The sequence below is a fragment of the Polistes fuscatus genome, unplaced genomic scaffold, assembly GCF_010416935.1.
Source record: "Polistes fuscatus isolate 324 unplaced genomic scaffold, CU_Pfus_HIC Scaffold13, whole genome shotgun sequence".
NCBI lineage: Eukaryota > Metazoa > Arthropoda > Insecta > Hymenoptera > Vespidae > Polistes > Polistes fuscatus.
In genome coordinates, this window is record NW_025113031.1 from 235755 (window position 1) to 253865 (window position 18111).

Here is an 18111-nt window from a genome sequence, read left to right on the forward strand (position 1 = left end):
TCTTTCGTACGTTTAGTTTATGATTATGATTAATTTCTGAGTATTAAGGGTTATGGGATCGGGGGGAGGGGGACAAATGACTGGTAGTTAAGTTTGGCTATTGATATAAGAAAACAAAATTTTATGACCGGGCGTGTCAGGTATTCGTCATCGTCGTCTAGGATGGTTGTTTTAATCGATGGAAAAGAAATTTCTCCTAGATATTTTCTCACGAGTCTATTTCCGAATCGATTTATATTTTCCTAGACCAAATCAAAAAAAAGCATCGGAGAAATTTCTTAAAGATCTTTGCAAAGTCTATTTGTTTTTTTTCTCTCTCTCTCTCTCTCTCTCTCTCTCTTTCTATTTTTCTTATCTTGAAAAGATATAAAGCATAGAGAGTTGGAAGCTCAAAACTTTTCTCCCCCCTCCCCCAACGCGACTCTTTCTGTTGCCTTTTAATTAAATCGAAAAGCAACGTACCTGCGAATCTTCTAACTTTTCAACTTGCTTTTCAATTTGGATTTACACTGTTAAGAGGAGAAAAAGAAAAGAAAAAGAAAAGAAAAGAAAAGAAAAAAGAGATAGACTTCGGGAGTTTTCAATAATATCTTTAAAAATAATAACGAACGCGCAATTTTCCAAAAGTTTTAATAATAATTTATCAACGCGATATAATATACAATAATATTATTTGAAAACACTTCAAATGAATTTGAAATGAAGAATAATATATTCGATTAAGCCACCTGTTAATAATCGTAGGCACGAAGAAAGTCTCACTCGTTGAAATATTAACAAAATTATCAATGAAACTTTTGAAACAAACAAATATAACGGGATAGAGAAAAGGTAGAGAAAGAGGTGTCGGAACGATTCCAGATAAGAATTTTCTAGATTCGGCCCTGACTCAGATTGGTGAACGATTCGACGATAAGTTCTTCGCGGTATATAAATTCCGTAAATTCACGCAGCCATCCCCCGAGTTCGAGGATATGACCTAGAGTCGTTGGCGGAGGAGGTGGGTTTTGCAGGTGTCCGTGTTTCTATCCGTTTATATATACACACACATATATTATATAGATATATCGAGTGGGGGTTGAAAATAGTGGAAGAGGAGGAGGAGGAGGAGGAGGAGAAGCGGATTATACGAGGGAGGTAGTGACCTAGTACAAGTGGCCGAGATGCATGACCCGAATACCGGCACGGTACAGGTGTGGTGTGTGTCCCACTGGCCTCTACCCTCTTCGAGGATACCAAGCTTGCAACTTGCCGTACCCGACAGTGTGTATTTGCTGTTGCTGGTCGTACTGTACTCCCTTAGAAAGAGCTATGAAATCCCAAGGGGATGCAACGCCCGGAAATACCATCGATCTTACGATATTGCCATCGAGAGTTCTTCTTCCTTATCTGTCAGGAGAGAGAAAATAAACAAAAAATAAAAAAGAAGTACAAGACCGAACAGAAACTTCTAACCGTACCATCGTTGTAATTTATCTTCTATTACCGAACTGACCGTTGTTGGTTTGGCTTGGCTTGGCTTGGTTCGGTTTGGTTTGGTTTGGTTTAGGATTTGGTTTAGTTTAGAATCGTTCGAAAATGAAACAAATTCCTTTTGTAATATATCTCGATAACCTTTTTTTTTCTTCTCTTCTTTAAGTTTAATCCGAACGCTTGAAGATTTAATGACAAAGAGAAACGAGAACTAGGTAAACGTTGCTCGGTTCGATTTTTCCAAGTCGAGACTGACTGACTGACTGACTGACTGATTGACCACCACTACCACTTTCCGTCACGAAAATCGCGATTCGCACGCGAAAAAATACTTTCATCGAAGAACTTCGGTTTTTCTTTGCAAAACAGGCAAGAACCATCGATAGTAATGAATTTAAATGAAGGTAAAGTCGAGCGAACGGAGGTGGCAGGATTTCGAAAGTGGGTGTTGTAAGTTTCGCGTAAAGATCGATCGATGTTTCTTTTTCTATTGTACGAGATCTTTTTTTAAAGATCTAAAAAAAAGGATAAAAAGGACGTAGGGATCGATGTGTCGTCTCTCGATAATCGAAAGAATTTCCTCTAGCCTATGTTGTACTGGCTGGTTCCTATTGTCACTGGTTACAGGAGATAGATTTACGTTCGTCCTTGACCAAGTGCTTCGAGCATTCGACGACTACAATGAGTTAGCAACACCAACGCCAACACCAACACCAACACCAAAGCGAATTTTCCTATAAATGCGTTTGGCAATGTCACTGGTACAGCAGACCTTCTGCGGTCTCTTCTTCTCACTCTCTCACTCTCTCGCTCTCTCTTCCTATACCTCAGCTACACTCGACAATGCCGGAATTGATTCTGGGAAAATCAAGTCCATCCGATTAACTCTATAAGCCAGCAAACGTGAACAGAGGTTTGCAGATCCTGTAAGTGATCGTGGTAATGCGAATTAGCGATCTCGAGGTCGCGGACGTATACGGATCAAAGCGGCAGCTACCATCGATAACCGTTCTTCGATCTTGCGGTCAGATCGCAAAAAAGTCTCCCACCAAAAGTCTCCGTCAAAGGGAACGCGTTTATCTGTTATCTTTTCTTTTTATTTCCTTCGAAAATGATGAATAATCTTCTCAACGATCTATTTCATAGGTATTCCTATTACTAGTAGTAAATTATGGTTTAACTATTGTGAATAATTGTCATTGTTTCGGAATAAAATAGATCATCCTTAGTTTCTCTCTTTATGTTAATATCTTCACGAGAATCTTCGTAAGACCGAAGAAGACCTACCAATGATTAATGTCTCCAATTTCCTGTCTTGTTGTAATAAAAGGAAGATAATAAGAGGAACGATTTAGGAATGATTTGAGTTCGAAGATGTGTTGAAAGGACAGCAATTAATAGTTTAAATACATAGAAACACGAGAATGTCTGTTTAAGATCTATACGTGCAACGGACCATACAGATTTCCGACTGTCTGACCTAAATACGTAATTATCTTTCGCGAGGTGCGACCTTGGACGGGTCAAGTCCGAACTGGGCCATATCTCTGCCTGCCTGCCTGCCTGCTTGCTAGTTCTCTCCTTCGTACATCAACTTACCTGTCCACCCATTTCTACCCTCCCCAACCCATCTTCTCCTATCCCATTGCTAAAACCTTTCATGTACTTTATCGTTTCTCACGGAGGAGACTCTTGAAGAAACTAAGCCAAGAATTGGATACACACACAGACACATACAACTCGGAAGTGTCATTCGCAGAACTTCAACACAGGATATTCCTTTTTTTTTCACAAAACTCTTTCTTTCTCTCTCTCTCTGTTTGTTTCTCATTGGTTGTGTAATTAATTTCTTTGCTTTATCTATCTCTTCAAATTTGTTGGATAAATATAAAACGATCCAATATCATTGAACCGATTGTACCAGTTTTATGTTTCCTTTTCGTTTGAACATGATTCTGTCAAAGGGTAGTAGCATGATCAGAAGGATGTTTGATGTGTCGTTTCTCGATCGAAAGCGTTATAGGTCGGCAGGGGCTATGTGGTGACCCGTAGTTTTCAGGTAAACTCGTTCTCGGCCGCTCCACCTCTACCAGCTATAACTACCACCACCACCACTAGCAGTACTACCACTTGGATCCCATCAACTGGGACGCTGACCCAGTTATTTTACCTGTAGACGCAGCGCTAACACAAGCCTGCCACGAATGTCGTTTTATCGACGCACCACCATCCCTCTTTAGAACATAGTTTCGCTATATCATAGCACGCAATTCCTTTCCCCAAAAAACATTGAAAATTAATAAACTACAGGGTCGAAGTAGAAATTTCAATCATATTTTTTCCTTACTTACAAACGAATTAATTATATTTTACATTTATCATGATATCGTTTATGTTAAACCAAAACTTGCTAACTAACGTTCATACTGATCTGAGAGACGGATAATAATTAGGAAGGGGGAGGGAAAAAAAAGAAGTCATTTTGAAAAGTAATGTCTCAAATTGCCCCGTTAGAAAAGAAAACAAAATGAAAATGTGCAGTTTAATGTGGCTTTTGACTGAACATAAGACAATATTTCTCTTTTCGTTTAGTTTTTATTTAACAAAGTTATATCATCGATACATTTATCCAGTTTGTTATTTAATTGTTATTCGATAATCGATGATAGGACTCAGAGAAAGAGATCAATATCTAGAATGATACACGGAGCTTAACATGTACGTGCTTTGCAGTTCGATCAGGACCACCAGTTGATCCGAATATTCTCGCGAAAATTTTACGTAATCGAGAGAGATATATTATTGGGTTGGCAACTAAGCGAGCATAGGCTCGGGGCCTGTATTTTCAATAGATTTTTGTTAAAAGTAATGTCATCATCATCATACAAACTACCATTAATATTCCTCAGTCGATTCAGAATGTTTCAACTTCCATTCTAATTAGTTGCGACAATAATAATGGAACTTTGGTGTATCCAAAAACACATTGCTAAAGTATGAACATATTGGTATCGCATTAAAAATAAATGATTCACTTGTGACAAAGATATTCGCAGTTTATCGTTAACATAATTCGTTATTTGTACTCCGTTAATTTGTTTTCAAATATTTTAACCGTACACGATATAACAAATGTGGGGGTTGGTGGATGCATGTCGATGAGGAAATTATAATTTCATTTTTCTTTCTTCTTCTTCTTCTTCTATTTCTTTTTCTTTGTCGATGAAAACAGGAGGAAAAAACGTAGGACCTTCGGTTACACAGTTGCTCGTTATATGCAATTGGTAAAAATGTTCTCTCGATGATATTCGGTTCGGTGGTGGTAGCAAGCATGCTATAACACCGTTGCATCGCAGGCGCACTCATCGCGTAGATTGCAGGAAACCCAGGAAGGGGTGGTTCGCCGTATGTGTATGTACGTGTGCACCCAGTCAGGGGTCGAACTCGAAAGGGGTAGGAGGGTGATCGGCCGATGTAGGTCAGCCGAGAGTATTGGCCCCCTTTTGCCTTGACACCAATACAGGTTGTATGGATCTTCGTCGGCAGGGGGTGCAGGGTGTACAGGGTGCAGGGTGCAGGGGGCTTGGGTCGAGTTACCGATGCGCGCCACTCTCTTCAAATTCTATAAGCCGAATATACGCAAGTGCGCTACCGGATTCGAGCACGTTCCGAAGATAAACGTTGATCGGTTGATTCCTATCGATGATATAACTCCACTTACTATACTTTCGTTCATGCCAGACATCGTTAATCATATATATATATATATATTTATTCTATTACATTAAATAAAAAGAAACATTAGAGGGGTAATGCGAAGGGGAGGAAAATATGTTTAGAAAACGTTTTGGGATTAATCGAACGAAATGATTTACCAACAAATAAAAAGGAAGATTTATAACGATTTCTACTACGTTTCTTTCTTCTTCTTCTTCTTTCTTTATCTCCTTTTCTTTTTTTTTTGTTAACATGTAGGTACGTCTCATCGAATACCACTGACCCACATCGGATCATTTCGCTCGAGAAGATCCCATCGAGTCGAGTTTATTCTGTCATATATCTCGCGCCTTTGTACAACGAATTCATACATTTTTTAACGATCCACGTTACATATGTTTTTTCGGCCGAATTGTGTCAAGGTTAGGAGGGCGCGATACTTTTGAAATTTTTAAAGGGAGAGACCGAGAAAGGTAGGCAGAGAGAAAGAAACGTAGCAGAGGAAAAGAATCTTCAAGCATAGAAACGCAATTTGCGTGCTGCTACTACTATTCGCTCGGCAAATGAAAAGAGGTACTTTGGACTTTTGCGTTAAAAAATATCCCTCCAGTGTCTCCGTCTACTTTACCGAGAGAGAGAGAAAGAGAAAGAGAGAGAGGGGGAGGGAGTCCCAGGCTCAAAGAATTTTCAAGGACGAGATCGCAGGAAAACCTCATATACCGAAAGATAAACAAAAAAAGTAGAGAAGAGTAGAGTAAAGTAGAGTTTAAGTGAAAGAAAAGAAGAATAAAAAGAGTCAATAAATACATATTTCGAATTAATACTGATATTAAAGCAGATTTATTATCACAATATGCGCATATTTCTTAAAAATCAATTTTTATTGACGTTAACGGAAGAACCGTGAGATTTCTAGGTATATTTTTTTTCTATACCGATTTTTCGATCGACGCGTTTACTTAAACGGATAGATAAATCTTCCGTTTATTTATCATTTACATCAACGTATCTCACGTTATATGAGTTTATTGTTATGTTGCATTATACAAAAAGAAATAAAAAACCAAAGTAAAATACTTTAAAGTAAACGAGAGAGGAGTAGTAATAACAATCGTGTTGAACACAAAGCAACAGATTGCAATAAATTGTAATCGTCGTCGTCGTCGTCGTCGTACGGTTCTCGGTAAAAAGAAAAAGAACAAGAGAAAAAGAAAAAGAAAAAGAAAAAAAAAAAGGGGAGAAGAAAAAAAAATTGTTTTAATCTCGAGCCGAGTGCAATTGCAGCTGAATCATAGAAAGGGGAGGAGGAGGAGGTGGTACAGGGAGGGGAGTAGGACACCACAAGGCATTGCACAAAAGCGCATTTATATTTTCTCGCGAAGCTTTAGCCTCGAACGTGGCCGTAAAGCGACTTGCATTGTCTAATACACACACAAAAAAAGAGAGAGAATGAAACGACGGAAAATAAGAAAAAATAAAAAAATAAACAAAAAATAGAAAGAGAAAACGCGATTCTAATTACTCGCGTAGGACGATGATGGTGTGACGACGATGACGATGACGAAGAAACAACGAAGACGACAACTACACGCGTTCGTATTCATGATTAGAACAAGAGAGTAACAGTTGTGTATACGTTGGATGGATCCGACTTACACCTGAGGCAATAACTTCGACAACTGTTTTCTTACGTTCTCGTAAAACGCGTACAGTTACTTTATTTTTTCTATTCGAAAAATGAACGTGAATTTTCTTAGAGATAGTGAGTGTTGTTATCGGATGGTATATATGTATTAAACGATACGAATACGATATCTCTCTCCCTTTCGTCTGATTGATTTTTTCGCATAAACGATTTACATACAACGCACGATAATTATTCGACAACCAGGACGTTTGCCGATTGCATAGAGGATCGTCATATGTTTCTGACAAAGCATAGGTTTAATCGGCTGATAAATGGGGATCAGAAAACACCGAATCTCGCGAATTATGGGGGTCAAATATAGGATGAGGGTGAGATAGAGAGAGGGTAGAAATTTGTGTTGCTCTGGTTCTCTGAGCTTGAATTATAACTTTCGATAGTGATATACGAATCGTTGATAATATTCTGTAACGATTGAACGAGCACCATACCGATTGGTTCGATGGTACGTGTCGCGAAAACTTTTGCGCCAGATGGGCGGATAGAATATTTTCAAATATTTTTCAATATTTTTTGTTTAATCCGAGTGGGTAGATGCAAATGTGATTTCGTTCTCGATCGTAATATTGTATTTCTAGATCATTTTTTTCTTTCTTTATTTATTTACGCGAATTACAGTAGATCGATAGAAAAATAGGATTAATCGTTATGTATTCTATATTAAATAAAATTCAGTAGATAACATATAAATTTAGAAATTTATCAACGACAGATAGATAGATAGATAGATGTGATGAATATAGTTTTATAGGTTCAATTCTCGTAGGTTTGGACGATTACATCTAGTTGAAGAAGACCTCGCCTATCGATTGTTCCAGTAATAGGAAATCTATTCGATTATTGCTTTACATGTACACATACACTTATATATTGGAAGATTATATCGGGTCGCATTGGGTGGATCAGGTGAACGACCACATTGCTTGCCTCGTGATCGAAATGAAAAGCAATGGATACATTTATCTCTTCCTCTCTATCTCTCTCTCTCTTTTATTATAACCTACCTAAACGAGAACACGACAAATTCTATTTATCTCCCTTCCCCCCCCACACACACACATACACATCAACATATTTTTATTTATTTTTATTTTGTCCACTTCAGCAAAAGCAAATGAACTCGTTAACGTGCGTTGTCCGATCAATAACGAATTTGATCACTGAAAACAAGTCTCCCCTTTTCTTTTTGTTTTTTTTTTTTTTTAAATGGATACTATCAGCTATTAAAATCATTGAAATTAAAAAATAGAAAAGAAACGATAAGGAAGGATAACGGTAGACTAAAGTTTTTAATCCTACTCGATAATTTGTTAAGTTCCGACTTAATTCCGTATTACGAACACTGGGGATATTACAATGAGAAACTAAAATCGACAAAGGAAAAGTATGAAAGGGAGTGCATTAGAGAGAGAGAGAGAGAGAGAGAGAGAGACGGAAATCCTTCATGCAGTTCGACGTATCCTTCAAAGAGGAATATTATTCTCCCTTCATGACAGTTTCCGAAATAATGGCATGAAGATAAGGTGTAATACTAAAGATATTATACTCTTAAGTTAACTTGAAATCCCTCTTTATTGTAATCTACATTGACAAGTTTTGTTATACGCAAATTACTACTACTGCATAAATCTTATCCTACAATAAGTGCAATTAATTTTCTTATTTGTTTTATTTTTCTTCCTCTTTTTCTTCTTCTTCTTCTTGGTTTTTTTTCTTTTCTTTTTTACTTTAAATTGATTAATAATTTAGAAAATAATGTTTTATTCCGTTTTATATCTCGTCAAATATTTTCAGAATATTTTCACGTGGCACGCAATCAAATATTAAAAATACATTGAACGATAATAAAAGGGAAATAATAATAATGTTTCTTGAAAGAATCTTTTAGAGAGGAATTTAATAAACGAGCTTGGCACATCGTCGAACATCTTTTAACAATAAGAAGAGGGGATAAAATTAAAGAGGACGTATCGAAAAAAATAAATTTCGTCAAAGTCGAGAAATGTATTAACTTTTTTTATCGAAGGAGGATGATATACGAAAAAAATGGTCTTCCATATAAACGCGAGTCATATTGAGTTTTCTTTCGTGACAATAAAGGAAAGGAGTGGTGAGGAGAAGGAGGAGAAGGAGGAGGAAAGTAAAGCTAAATCTCGTTTATTTTGCCGTTATGAGAAAACACTTTCGTCATCTGAATCAGTCTTGATCTATCTTCCTCGGTAAATAAATCAGAAAACTTTGTATAGTAAGAAGCAAGCAACTGCTATTATCATCTCTCGAAAGATACATTTTTCTCTCTCTCTCTCTCTCTTTCTCTCTCGAGAAAAAAAAACAAAACAAATAAATAAGGTTGATATAATCGACGTAAAGATAAAACCCAATTAGAAGAATAATTATTCCGAATCGAAAAAGAATGATGTCGAGAACCGTGATATTCGTATACATTTTTGAAATGAAATAAAATAAATGCAAGAGAAAAAACGTTTCTCGTAGATTTTGCGGAAGTAGGAAAAGGTAATAGAAAATAAAAGGAAAATTAATAAACGGGGGGATGGAAAATAAAAATAAAGTAGGGGTGGTAGGAAGAGTTGAGAGAAGAGAGAAAAAAAATAGAAAAAGATGAAGGAAAGATGAAGGAAGAAGGGAGTCCCTGAAAATGTTGGAACGAGCTCGCTCGAGTCCCAGTTTCCGAGGAGAGATTCTCTCGTAACACAGGGTTTGTGCAGGTGGAGGAGGGTGAAGGAGGCGGTCACCTCAGGGCGTTGACCTGGTGCAGCCAGCACACTCGATACACCCTCACCCACACCCTTTCCTAAGTCCCGCGTGGCTGCTGTGTGCAAGAGAGGGTACTTTCCTCTCCTCCCTTTCCACCCTCCTCCTCCTCCTCCTCCTCCTGCTTTTCTGTCTCTCTACTCTGCACGTGTATCTATAGATATACGTATATATACACACCCACGCATGCATGCATGTACGTATCTATGTACACCGCAAACTGTTACCAACACCTATACGCGTTGTTCCCCGATGCATTTGCTCCTACGCAAGAAATACTGTACCAAGCAACGACCTAGCCCTCGTACACACATCGGTTGTAATTACCATCATCCTCGACACTCTTTTCCAATCTGACCCACCATCCTCCCTTCTGTTATATAATCGTTCCGGCTTACTAGCTTTCTCACTAACAACTTTCAACAATTAATCCGAATTGGCATTAAATTATATCATACGTCCGACCAACGCATCAACTGCATCTTCGATCACACTTCGCTTCATGTTTTTTTGTTTTAACTTCAAGAAAATTTGCTCCTACCTTGGCTACCTTAGGATCTTACTTTTTTGCTTTGGTTTATTATTCACCGAAAGGGTTTTTCCTCAATCCTCCCTCTTTACTTGAGAGTAGAGTTTATCTTCTTTAAGAAAACTGGCGCGAAGAGATACATTGTTTTAAATTAATTTATCAGTAGAATCCAAGCCAGGCAAGGCAAGGCAAGGCAAAAGGCCGTCTGTATCCTTCGCAAAGTCTCATCTCCATCGATCCTTGATCCTCTTTTCGTTTTTTTTTATTTAAAAGACAGGAACGGTGTGTTAACTTCAGTGACTAATATCTTCGCGTTTAAAGATATTGTACATTTTAAAAGAAATTACGAGATGGAAAGTAAAAGAAAAAGAAAGAGAGAAATAAAGGAATGAAGGAAGGAAGGAAGGAAGAAAGAAATAAATAAAGTCTCGTCGAAAAAGGAAAGAACGACGAGGCCAACTCGGATGTAGGGCCGCCGCCCAGGAATAAAATGCGATGTCGAGGCCATTTCGAAGTAGGAAAAGGAAAAGATTAAGGTCACTACAGTCAAAGTCGATTAAAAAGGTGTTCTCTAATTAATATGATGTACGTGTGTATAGATAAATAGAATTTTTTTTAAACAGGGGTGAAGAAGGGAATGGAGGAAGTATGAGAAAGTTCTGTCAAATTTTTCGTTTGATTTCTTTCGAAACGGAGAATTCTTCTCTGGATAAGTCGTTGAACAAAATTTCTCGAAATTTTCGTGCGAATAAAATTGTATCGCGTTGAATGATAGAAAAATCATACGAAATAGTTAGTCTGGGATTGTATGTATGATTGAAGAAAATTGCGAGAGAAGAATTTAAGGAATCTCGAATGATCTTACAAAATTCGTTAAACCAAGAAGGAAGGGTTAGGAAAACGCGTCGAAACGAATCACGCTCGTTCAGGTGGCCCTTTCCCCTTGATGATCGACTCTGAAGCGAGTAATTCGATTTGCTGTGTTGTTAGTTGAGAATCTCGAGATCGCTGCCAATTTCCATTTCAAAGCGTACGAGAAGCAAAGAGCTTCGTTGTGTTGTCTACTACATATTCGAACTATGAGTATGTGTGTGTATGTGTGTATTAAACGTTCCTACGGCCTATACGTTTAGCGTACGCTTAGATATGTAATATACATCTATTAGAGATACCTAAGTGCATAAGAGGAACTTTACAAAATGCTGCATGCCTTCCCTCGTAACTTTGTAGGGTACCAGGGAGGAAGAGGGGGTTCAAAACCTTGGGAATTAGTTCTCAAGCTCGTTTTCCGTCGTACGAGGTGGGTGGGTGCATGGAACCTTTCGTTGTTGTTTTAATTGATATTATTATTATTGTTATTATTATTGCAGCTGCATGGTCTGCTCGTATATATTTCGACATATATTTAATAAAGGACGGTATTATTTAGTCGTCGTTTAGTTTCTAATCGAAGCATGGCGAATTGAAAACGACGATCCCACCTCCTCCCCCTTCCCCCTGAACGAATAGTCGCAGAGAGAGAAAGAGGAGTAAATAAATGAAACTGCAGCACGCCTAGAATCGATTTGCTTTAGGTGGGACGAGGGTAGGACTACTACTACTACTACTACTACTATTACTACTACTACTAGCTCTACCGTAACAAACGGTGTCACGCTTCTTTCGTTACGTTTCACGATTAACCTGTCACTTTAAAGCGAGAACCACATCGCAATTGACGTAGCACGAACTTCATTTTTAGCCTTGTTCTTTTTTTTCTTCTTTACTCTTATCTTTTTCTTTTTATCGCTTCACGTCGAATATACTGTTTCTTCATTTTATATTTATTCATTCGATTGCAATTGACTTTTATCGAATAATATATCAACTTTGTTTCGCAATTACAAAGCTCGCGTATAATTTTGTATGTATGTTAATCGATTAAGAAGAAAAAGAAACACCGGACAGAATTAGCCTAAGAGAGAGAGAGAGAGAGAGAGAGAGAGAGAGAGAGAGAGAGAGAGTGAGAGAGAGAGAGTGATGTTGTTATGCGGAAGATGCGTGGTTATTGTCGAAAGAAAAATAAAATAAAAATAAAGAAAGATATAAATAAAGAAGGATGGAGGAGAACGCGTTTGAAATATTTTCTAAGGATATTGCATGCATTGGTACCAACATTCCGATTTAAGGACGATCCCAATACTCCCACGTCGAAGGAGAACTCACGTTTATCGTTCCTCGATAAAGAATTAAGGAAAATAATCTCACCTACCCGTCGTCGTCCCCCCGCCCCCTTTTCTCTTATTTTATCGGCAAAAGGAAAAAGAAAAAAATTCATAAGGATTCGCCCAAAGGAACTTCTTCTTCTTCTTCTTCTTCTTCCTTATGACCTAGATCTACAAAACTGTTAGACGGAGAAAAGTATTTTATTTCCCGAATTTTCTTTTATTTCTTTTTTTTTTTTTCGTAACCATTTTTAATAATTACGAGCAATACGAGTTTTTAAACGTTATCAATTCTACGCAAATTAATATTATTACTTATTAAACATTTTTTTCTTATTTCTTATTTCAAAGTTTACCATGACTTTAATTTCGTTCGCGAATACCAGATCGAAGAAGAAAAAATGATAGAAAAATCGTTATTATCGAATTATGTTAAAATTTGAAATACATTAGGTGTCGTTAAGTATAAAATATCCAGTTTACGATAGAACTGGAAGTAATTGGAATAATCGTATTTTATGACTCAACTAAATACGATTACGATTATGACAGTTTAGACGTTTTCTAATTGACGATTAAAAAAAAAAATGTATAGAGAAGCTAATAATAGGCAAGAATCGTGCGTCGAATTGTTTGACGAATGGGACGACATAGATGATGAATAATCGGTAGAACTTAGCCTCGAGTGTTCGTAAATATTCTCTTACGAAACTATATTTTTCTTTTTTCAATATACCGAGACACACCTGTGTAAAAACGTTGTCAACAATGCACATGCAGACTCTCTCTCGTAACACGTGTTTACCGACGCGTGACCATAACACTAGTCTCTGTCCACTTCTTTTTTTATCGAACGGAAAATACTTGTTTATAACGTTCCATGGACAACAAATAAAAAAGAATAATAAGAAGAACTTTGATATGATCGCTAATCTTTGCTCGGTTAAATCTTAGAAATATTTTTACAAAAGGAAAACGTAATAATTATATAATCGTTCTTTAAACCACGAATATTTTAATAAACATAATCGAAATACCAAAAAGAGAGAGACAGAGAGAGGGTGAGGGAATTTCAAAATAATTTTCGAGTGTTCGAGTGAAGAAAGTATGATAAAAGAAGAGGTAGGGGAGAAGTTAGGAATTTTATTCAAGGAGGGGGAGGCGGAGGAGGAATAAATCGAAACGTTTTTCGCATAAACGTATCGGTAGAAATATATATTTTCGTATCTGTTTGAAAGATAAGATCAGAAAATAAAGATAAGGAAATACTGGAATCAAACAACTCGTTCGATCAGTACAAATAATTCCGAAATCGATTTGGCAAATACGATTTTCTTCTTTCTATTTTTTTTTCTTTTTTTTTTTCTTTCAAATTCGATCGAGAGTCTATTTGTTTCTGCCAAAAAGAAAAAAGATTGGAAGATTTTCGAAATGGAATGAATAAAATGAATAGATTATAGTTTATCGAACACGAGAAGTAAAATAATTCTGAAGAAAAGATTGAGATAAGTGTCGAGAAAAATGGTATGAAAACGTTAGAGAAAAAAGAAGAAAAATTTCGTTTAGGATGATGATACTGCGTGACACTGCGTGAACCTGAGTTAACCTGGCAAACCACGTGGATGGGTGGTGGATGGGTAATAAAATGGGAATCACCAGGAAATGGAAGACCGCCGTAAAAATGAGTCTTCATATTGGTACTTCAGAGACAAAACGTTCTATCTTTCTATATTAAATTTTACCTTAGCAAAATGAGTACTGTAACAATGTAAATAATGGGGATACCGAACTGTATATGAATAATTAAAAAAAAAAGTGACGTCTATCGAAAGAGTAGACAAAATATCGTAAATGATTTCTCGATGTAAAAATCGTTTAAACGAAAAAAAAAACAAAATCGATATTTTGTTTATCGGTCTTTCGCGTGTGTGTGTGCGTATATTCGATTAAATATTTTATATTATTTTATCCGACACATCCTATGTGCACTGTACCTAAATAATAGTCAAATTTTGATGATAATGACGTAGAAATCAAAGATGATGTTGATGATGAATATAATAATTATTATGATAATACACGGAAAAAAGGTATATTATACGATACAAAAAGAGAGAAAGAAAGATGTCTATTAAATAAAAAAGAAAATATATACACAATATACGTTTACCGTATATCGTGTTTGTAATAAAAAAATCATTTTCACGGTGTCCTTGGTTGAAAAATGGGACACGGGAACGCGCATATATTCCTCAACGATTTTCTTTTCCTCTCAGGGATTCGACACTTACCCCTATCACGAATTTATTTTAACGCTTTCCCGACAAGCCCCAATTTGACTGTTAAATTATAGATTATTTTAAAAAGCCCGCTAGTGTGTAAGACAATTTAGGTACTATGCAATAAAATAAAATAAAATGAAATAAATAAATTAAAAGGACTATGTTTTAACGACGATGATTCATTGTGTATCCTGATTAATTATTAAATTAATGAAGAAAATTATAGAGAATCGTAGCAATCAATCGTATAATTAATGGAACAATTATTTGTAATGTAACATTGAGCAGAAAAATTGTCGAAATGCGATACTACGAAATCATAAGTTTGATGGTTCCGCGAATACCGTGGTGCAGGGCGTCGCGGAAGAATCGATTTCGAAGTACCAAGGGATCCCCTCCAAAGCTACGTGCACCCTTTACACTCGCGCCCCTAACTCGGAGAAAGAGAGGGATGGTAAGAAGGAGAAATCGTTGACAAAATGATGGTCCGCGTGCAATTTAAAAGTGCACAACGGGTGTTTGACCAACGTATCACAATCGTCGCACTTCAAAGAACATCGTTCCCTTTCCCTTTTCCTTTCCTTGGAAAATACTTTAAACGACTGAACGAGATTCTCTTTGAAAGGAAAAAAAGAAAAAGGAAAGAAATAAACTCTTACTTTTGTTCGAGACAAGTAATATCCAACGCTTTGTAATAAATTGTCGTTGGTTTCTCGTTCCGGGATAGAATATAAATCTTAGCAGGAAGTAGTAAGTAGCTTCCTGCTAGCGTCGTTCTCCGAGTTCTTTTTTTTCTTTGTTTTTTTCTTATCCTTGGAAAGTTAAACGACCCTTTGGAACGCCTTTGGAACGTTGGGAAGTTATGCGAGACGAGAGAGAACGATGTACGTATGTGTAGGTGTATGTGTAGATGTATATCGTCGCGTGGAATAGTCGGAGGTGGGTCAAAATCGAAGTTACTTCTTCCTCGTGTATATCTGTTTGCGTGCGTTTATATATATATACATTTGTAGATTTATCTAACAAGTATAGAAAGTTGTAAGTACTTACGAACAAAGATATTGCTCATCAGCGTGGCAGGTAAGCAAAATACGATGACCAAGACATCGGCTACTGCGAGATTGACGATAAAGAAATTGGTTACGGTCCTCATCCTTGGTGATCGGTAAACGACAGCTATGACGAAACTGTTGCCGATTAGGCCAACGACGAATACTAAAACGTAGGCTACGCAATAAACCGCTGACATGGCCATGCTGTGCCTGTAAAGTCGATCGGGTAATTGTTCGATCGTTGAAATATTCGGCGTTTTACTAGCGTTGAATAGTCCAGTCTGTTCATCCATAGAGGAGGAGTCAGCACCCCTAGGATTAGCGGTAATAGCCTCGACCAACAAATTCAAATAATCACCGAGATCATTTTTGATCTGTTGAAAGGTACTACCACCGGTACTCGGGGATGCCGTAGCTATCGTAGTTGGCAACATGTTATCGTTGTTACTCCTACGACGGGTGTCAACGTCGAACTCCTCCGAGTCCGGTAAACGCAGGGACGCCATCTCCATCAGCGGAGAGGGTGGCTGCAGCATCGGGAACTTTAATGTCGAACGTCGGAACTGTGTCTCGACCATTGGCCAAAAATTATCTAATTATATTTTGTAGTTTTTCCTTCTTCTATTCGAATATTCCTATCCTCTACGAATTGGCGGTATTTACCCGCAAATGATTTTTTTTCTCGTCTCGTGTTATTTCTTCAGTTCTTCTTCTTCCTCATCGACGTTCGCGTGTCGACGACCTCGTTTCACCTCGTCGCCCACACAACCTACTCGAAAGCACGTTCTACTCTTTTTACTACGAGAGAGAGAGAGAGAGAGAGAGAGAGAGAGCTTTACAACTTCTCCTCCACCCACCACCCACTCTATATTTTTCTTTTTCTTTTCCCTTCCGTCCAATTTCGTAATAATCAGTTAACCTGGATTTCTTTTTTTCTTTCCTCGCGAGAGAAAAAGAAGAAACAAACGAAAAGAATTCGGAGGACAATTTCGTTTATCTTCTTTTTGGATAATAAATCCTTAAACTCCACTCTCGATGATTTTATCAAAGTCACGCCCCTACGCGAATGTCTATCATTCCGTATAAACCGATGATAGCTATTAAATATCCGACCACTTGATCATTCGACCTAGTCCGTGACATTCGATTCGTTGTACGTTTCCTACTCGTACAACGCGAGTTCGACGACTCCCCTCTTCACGAGCTAACTCGCACGTGCACGACGATTATTATGCCAATCCATCCGAGATAAACTCGAAATATCTATTTCGTATTCTTAGATTTCATTTATCTTTGACTATTAAACAGGTACGTTTTAAAACACCGCTAGGAACGATCGGACGTGTCAAACTTTTTTTCTCTCTGGAGAAAATGGAGGAAATGGATTTAGAAGAAGAAGAAGAAGAAGAAGAAGAAGAAGATGAAAACAAAAAGAATTGAGAAAAAAAGAAGGAAGATGTAATGAACGTTTGATAACGAGATAGGGGAAAATAAATGAAATATTATTATTAACCAACTATATGTTTAAAAGTATCTAATTAAATATTATTATTATGATGCACGAATAGAAGAGGGGGGTTGTTGCGGATCCAATCGTTGAAATGATATTGTCTCTCTTTGTTTTTCTTTTTTTTTGTTTCTTTCGTCTTCTTCTTTTTATTCTTGTTGTAGGATTGAAGTACGGGCGAATGTAACGGGCGAATAAAAATTAGGGAAAATCTGTCGCGGTGCCGGGCTGGTGCTGAGCGACTAATGAGCTTTCTTTAGAAGGCGACCGCGAACTGCCGCGAGATGCACCCGTAGCTGCGAGCTGTCTGCCTGCCGAAACTTCCAACAGTGCGCAAGCGTTGTTTCAAGAGGCGGCACATGCAAGCCGCATGCGATCTACTACTCTCCTCTCTCGACACATCATAGTAGCCGTCGGCCTAACCGAACCACCAACCGAGGAAAGATTTCGAACACACATTCCCACGCATTCCCACACATATTTCAACCTTTTCGTCTATTACTTATATGTTTTAAATACGTGTCTTTCTACGTTTGCTGCTTGTAAGTGTGTGTGTGTGTGTGTGTGTGTGTAATATCTATGTATTATATTTATGGATCTGTAGAGTTAAGAGAAGAAGGGAGAGGGAGAATCCACGTTCCTCCTCTCTTCTTTCCTCTTCCGCTAACCAACAACCTTCCTCCCCTTCCACTACCCTTCCTACACCCTTTTTTTCAAAAAGCTAATTCCACTTTGTCTTTTTACCTTCTTATTTTTTTCTAAACCTACTACTACTACTACTACTACTACTACTAATGCTATTACTCACTACTGTTCATGACCGTCATCACCGTTTCAATATAAGTTTCCTTGAATTTCCTATCAATTGGA

General features: G+C 37.5%; 1 protein-coding gene across 1 annotated transcript in view; it reads right to left on the reverse strand.

Moving 5' to 3' along the window:
- The window catches only part of LOC122513724 (neuropeptide SIFamide receptor-like), a 39664-nt gene extending 22084 nt beyond the window's left edge, over positions 1–17580 (reverse strand). The window contains exon 1 of the mRNA XM_043630181.1: positions 15733–17580. Coding sequence (XP_043486116.1) covers positions 15733–16312 — 580 coding nt within the window. The 5' untranslated portion in view covers positions 16313–17580. The remainder of the gene's footprint in view (positions 1–15732) is intronic.
- Positions 17581–18111: the final 531 nt, after the last annotated feature.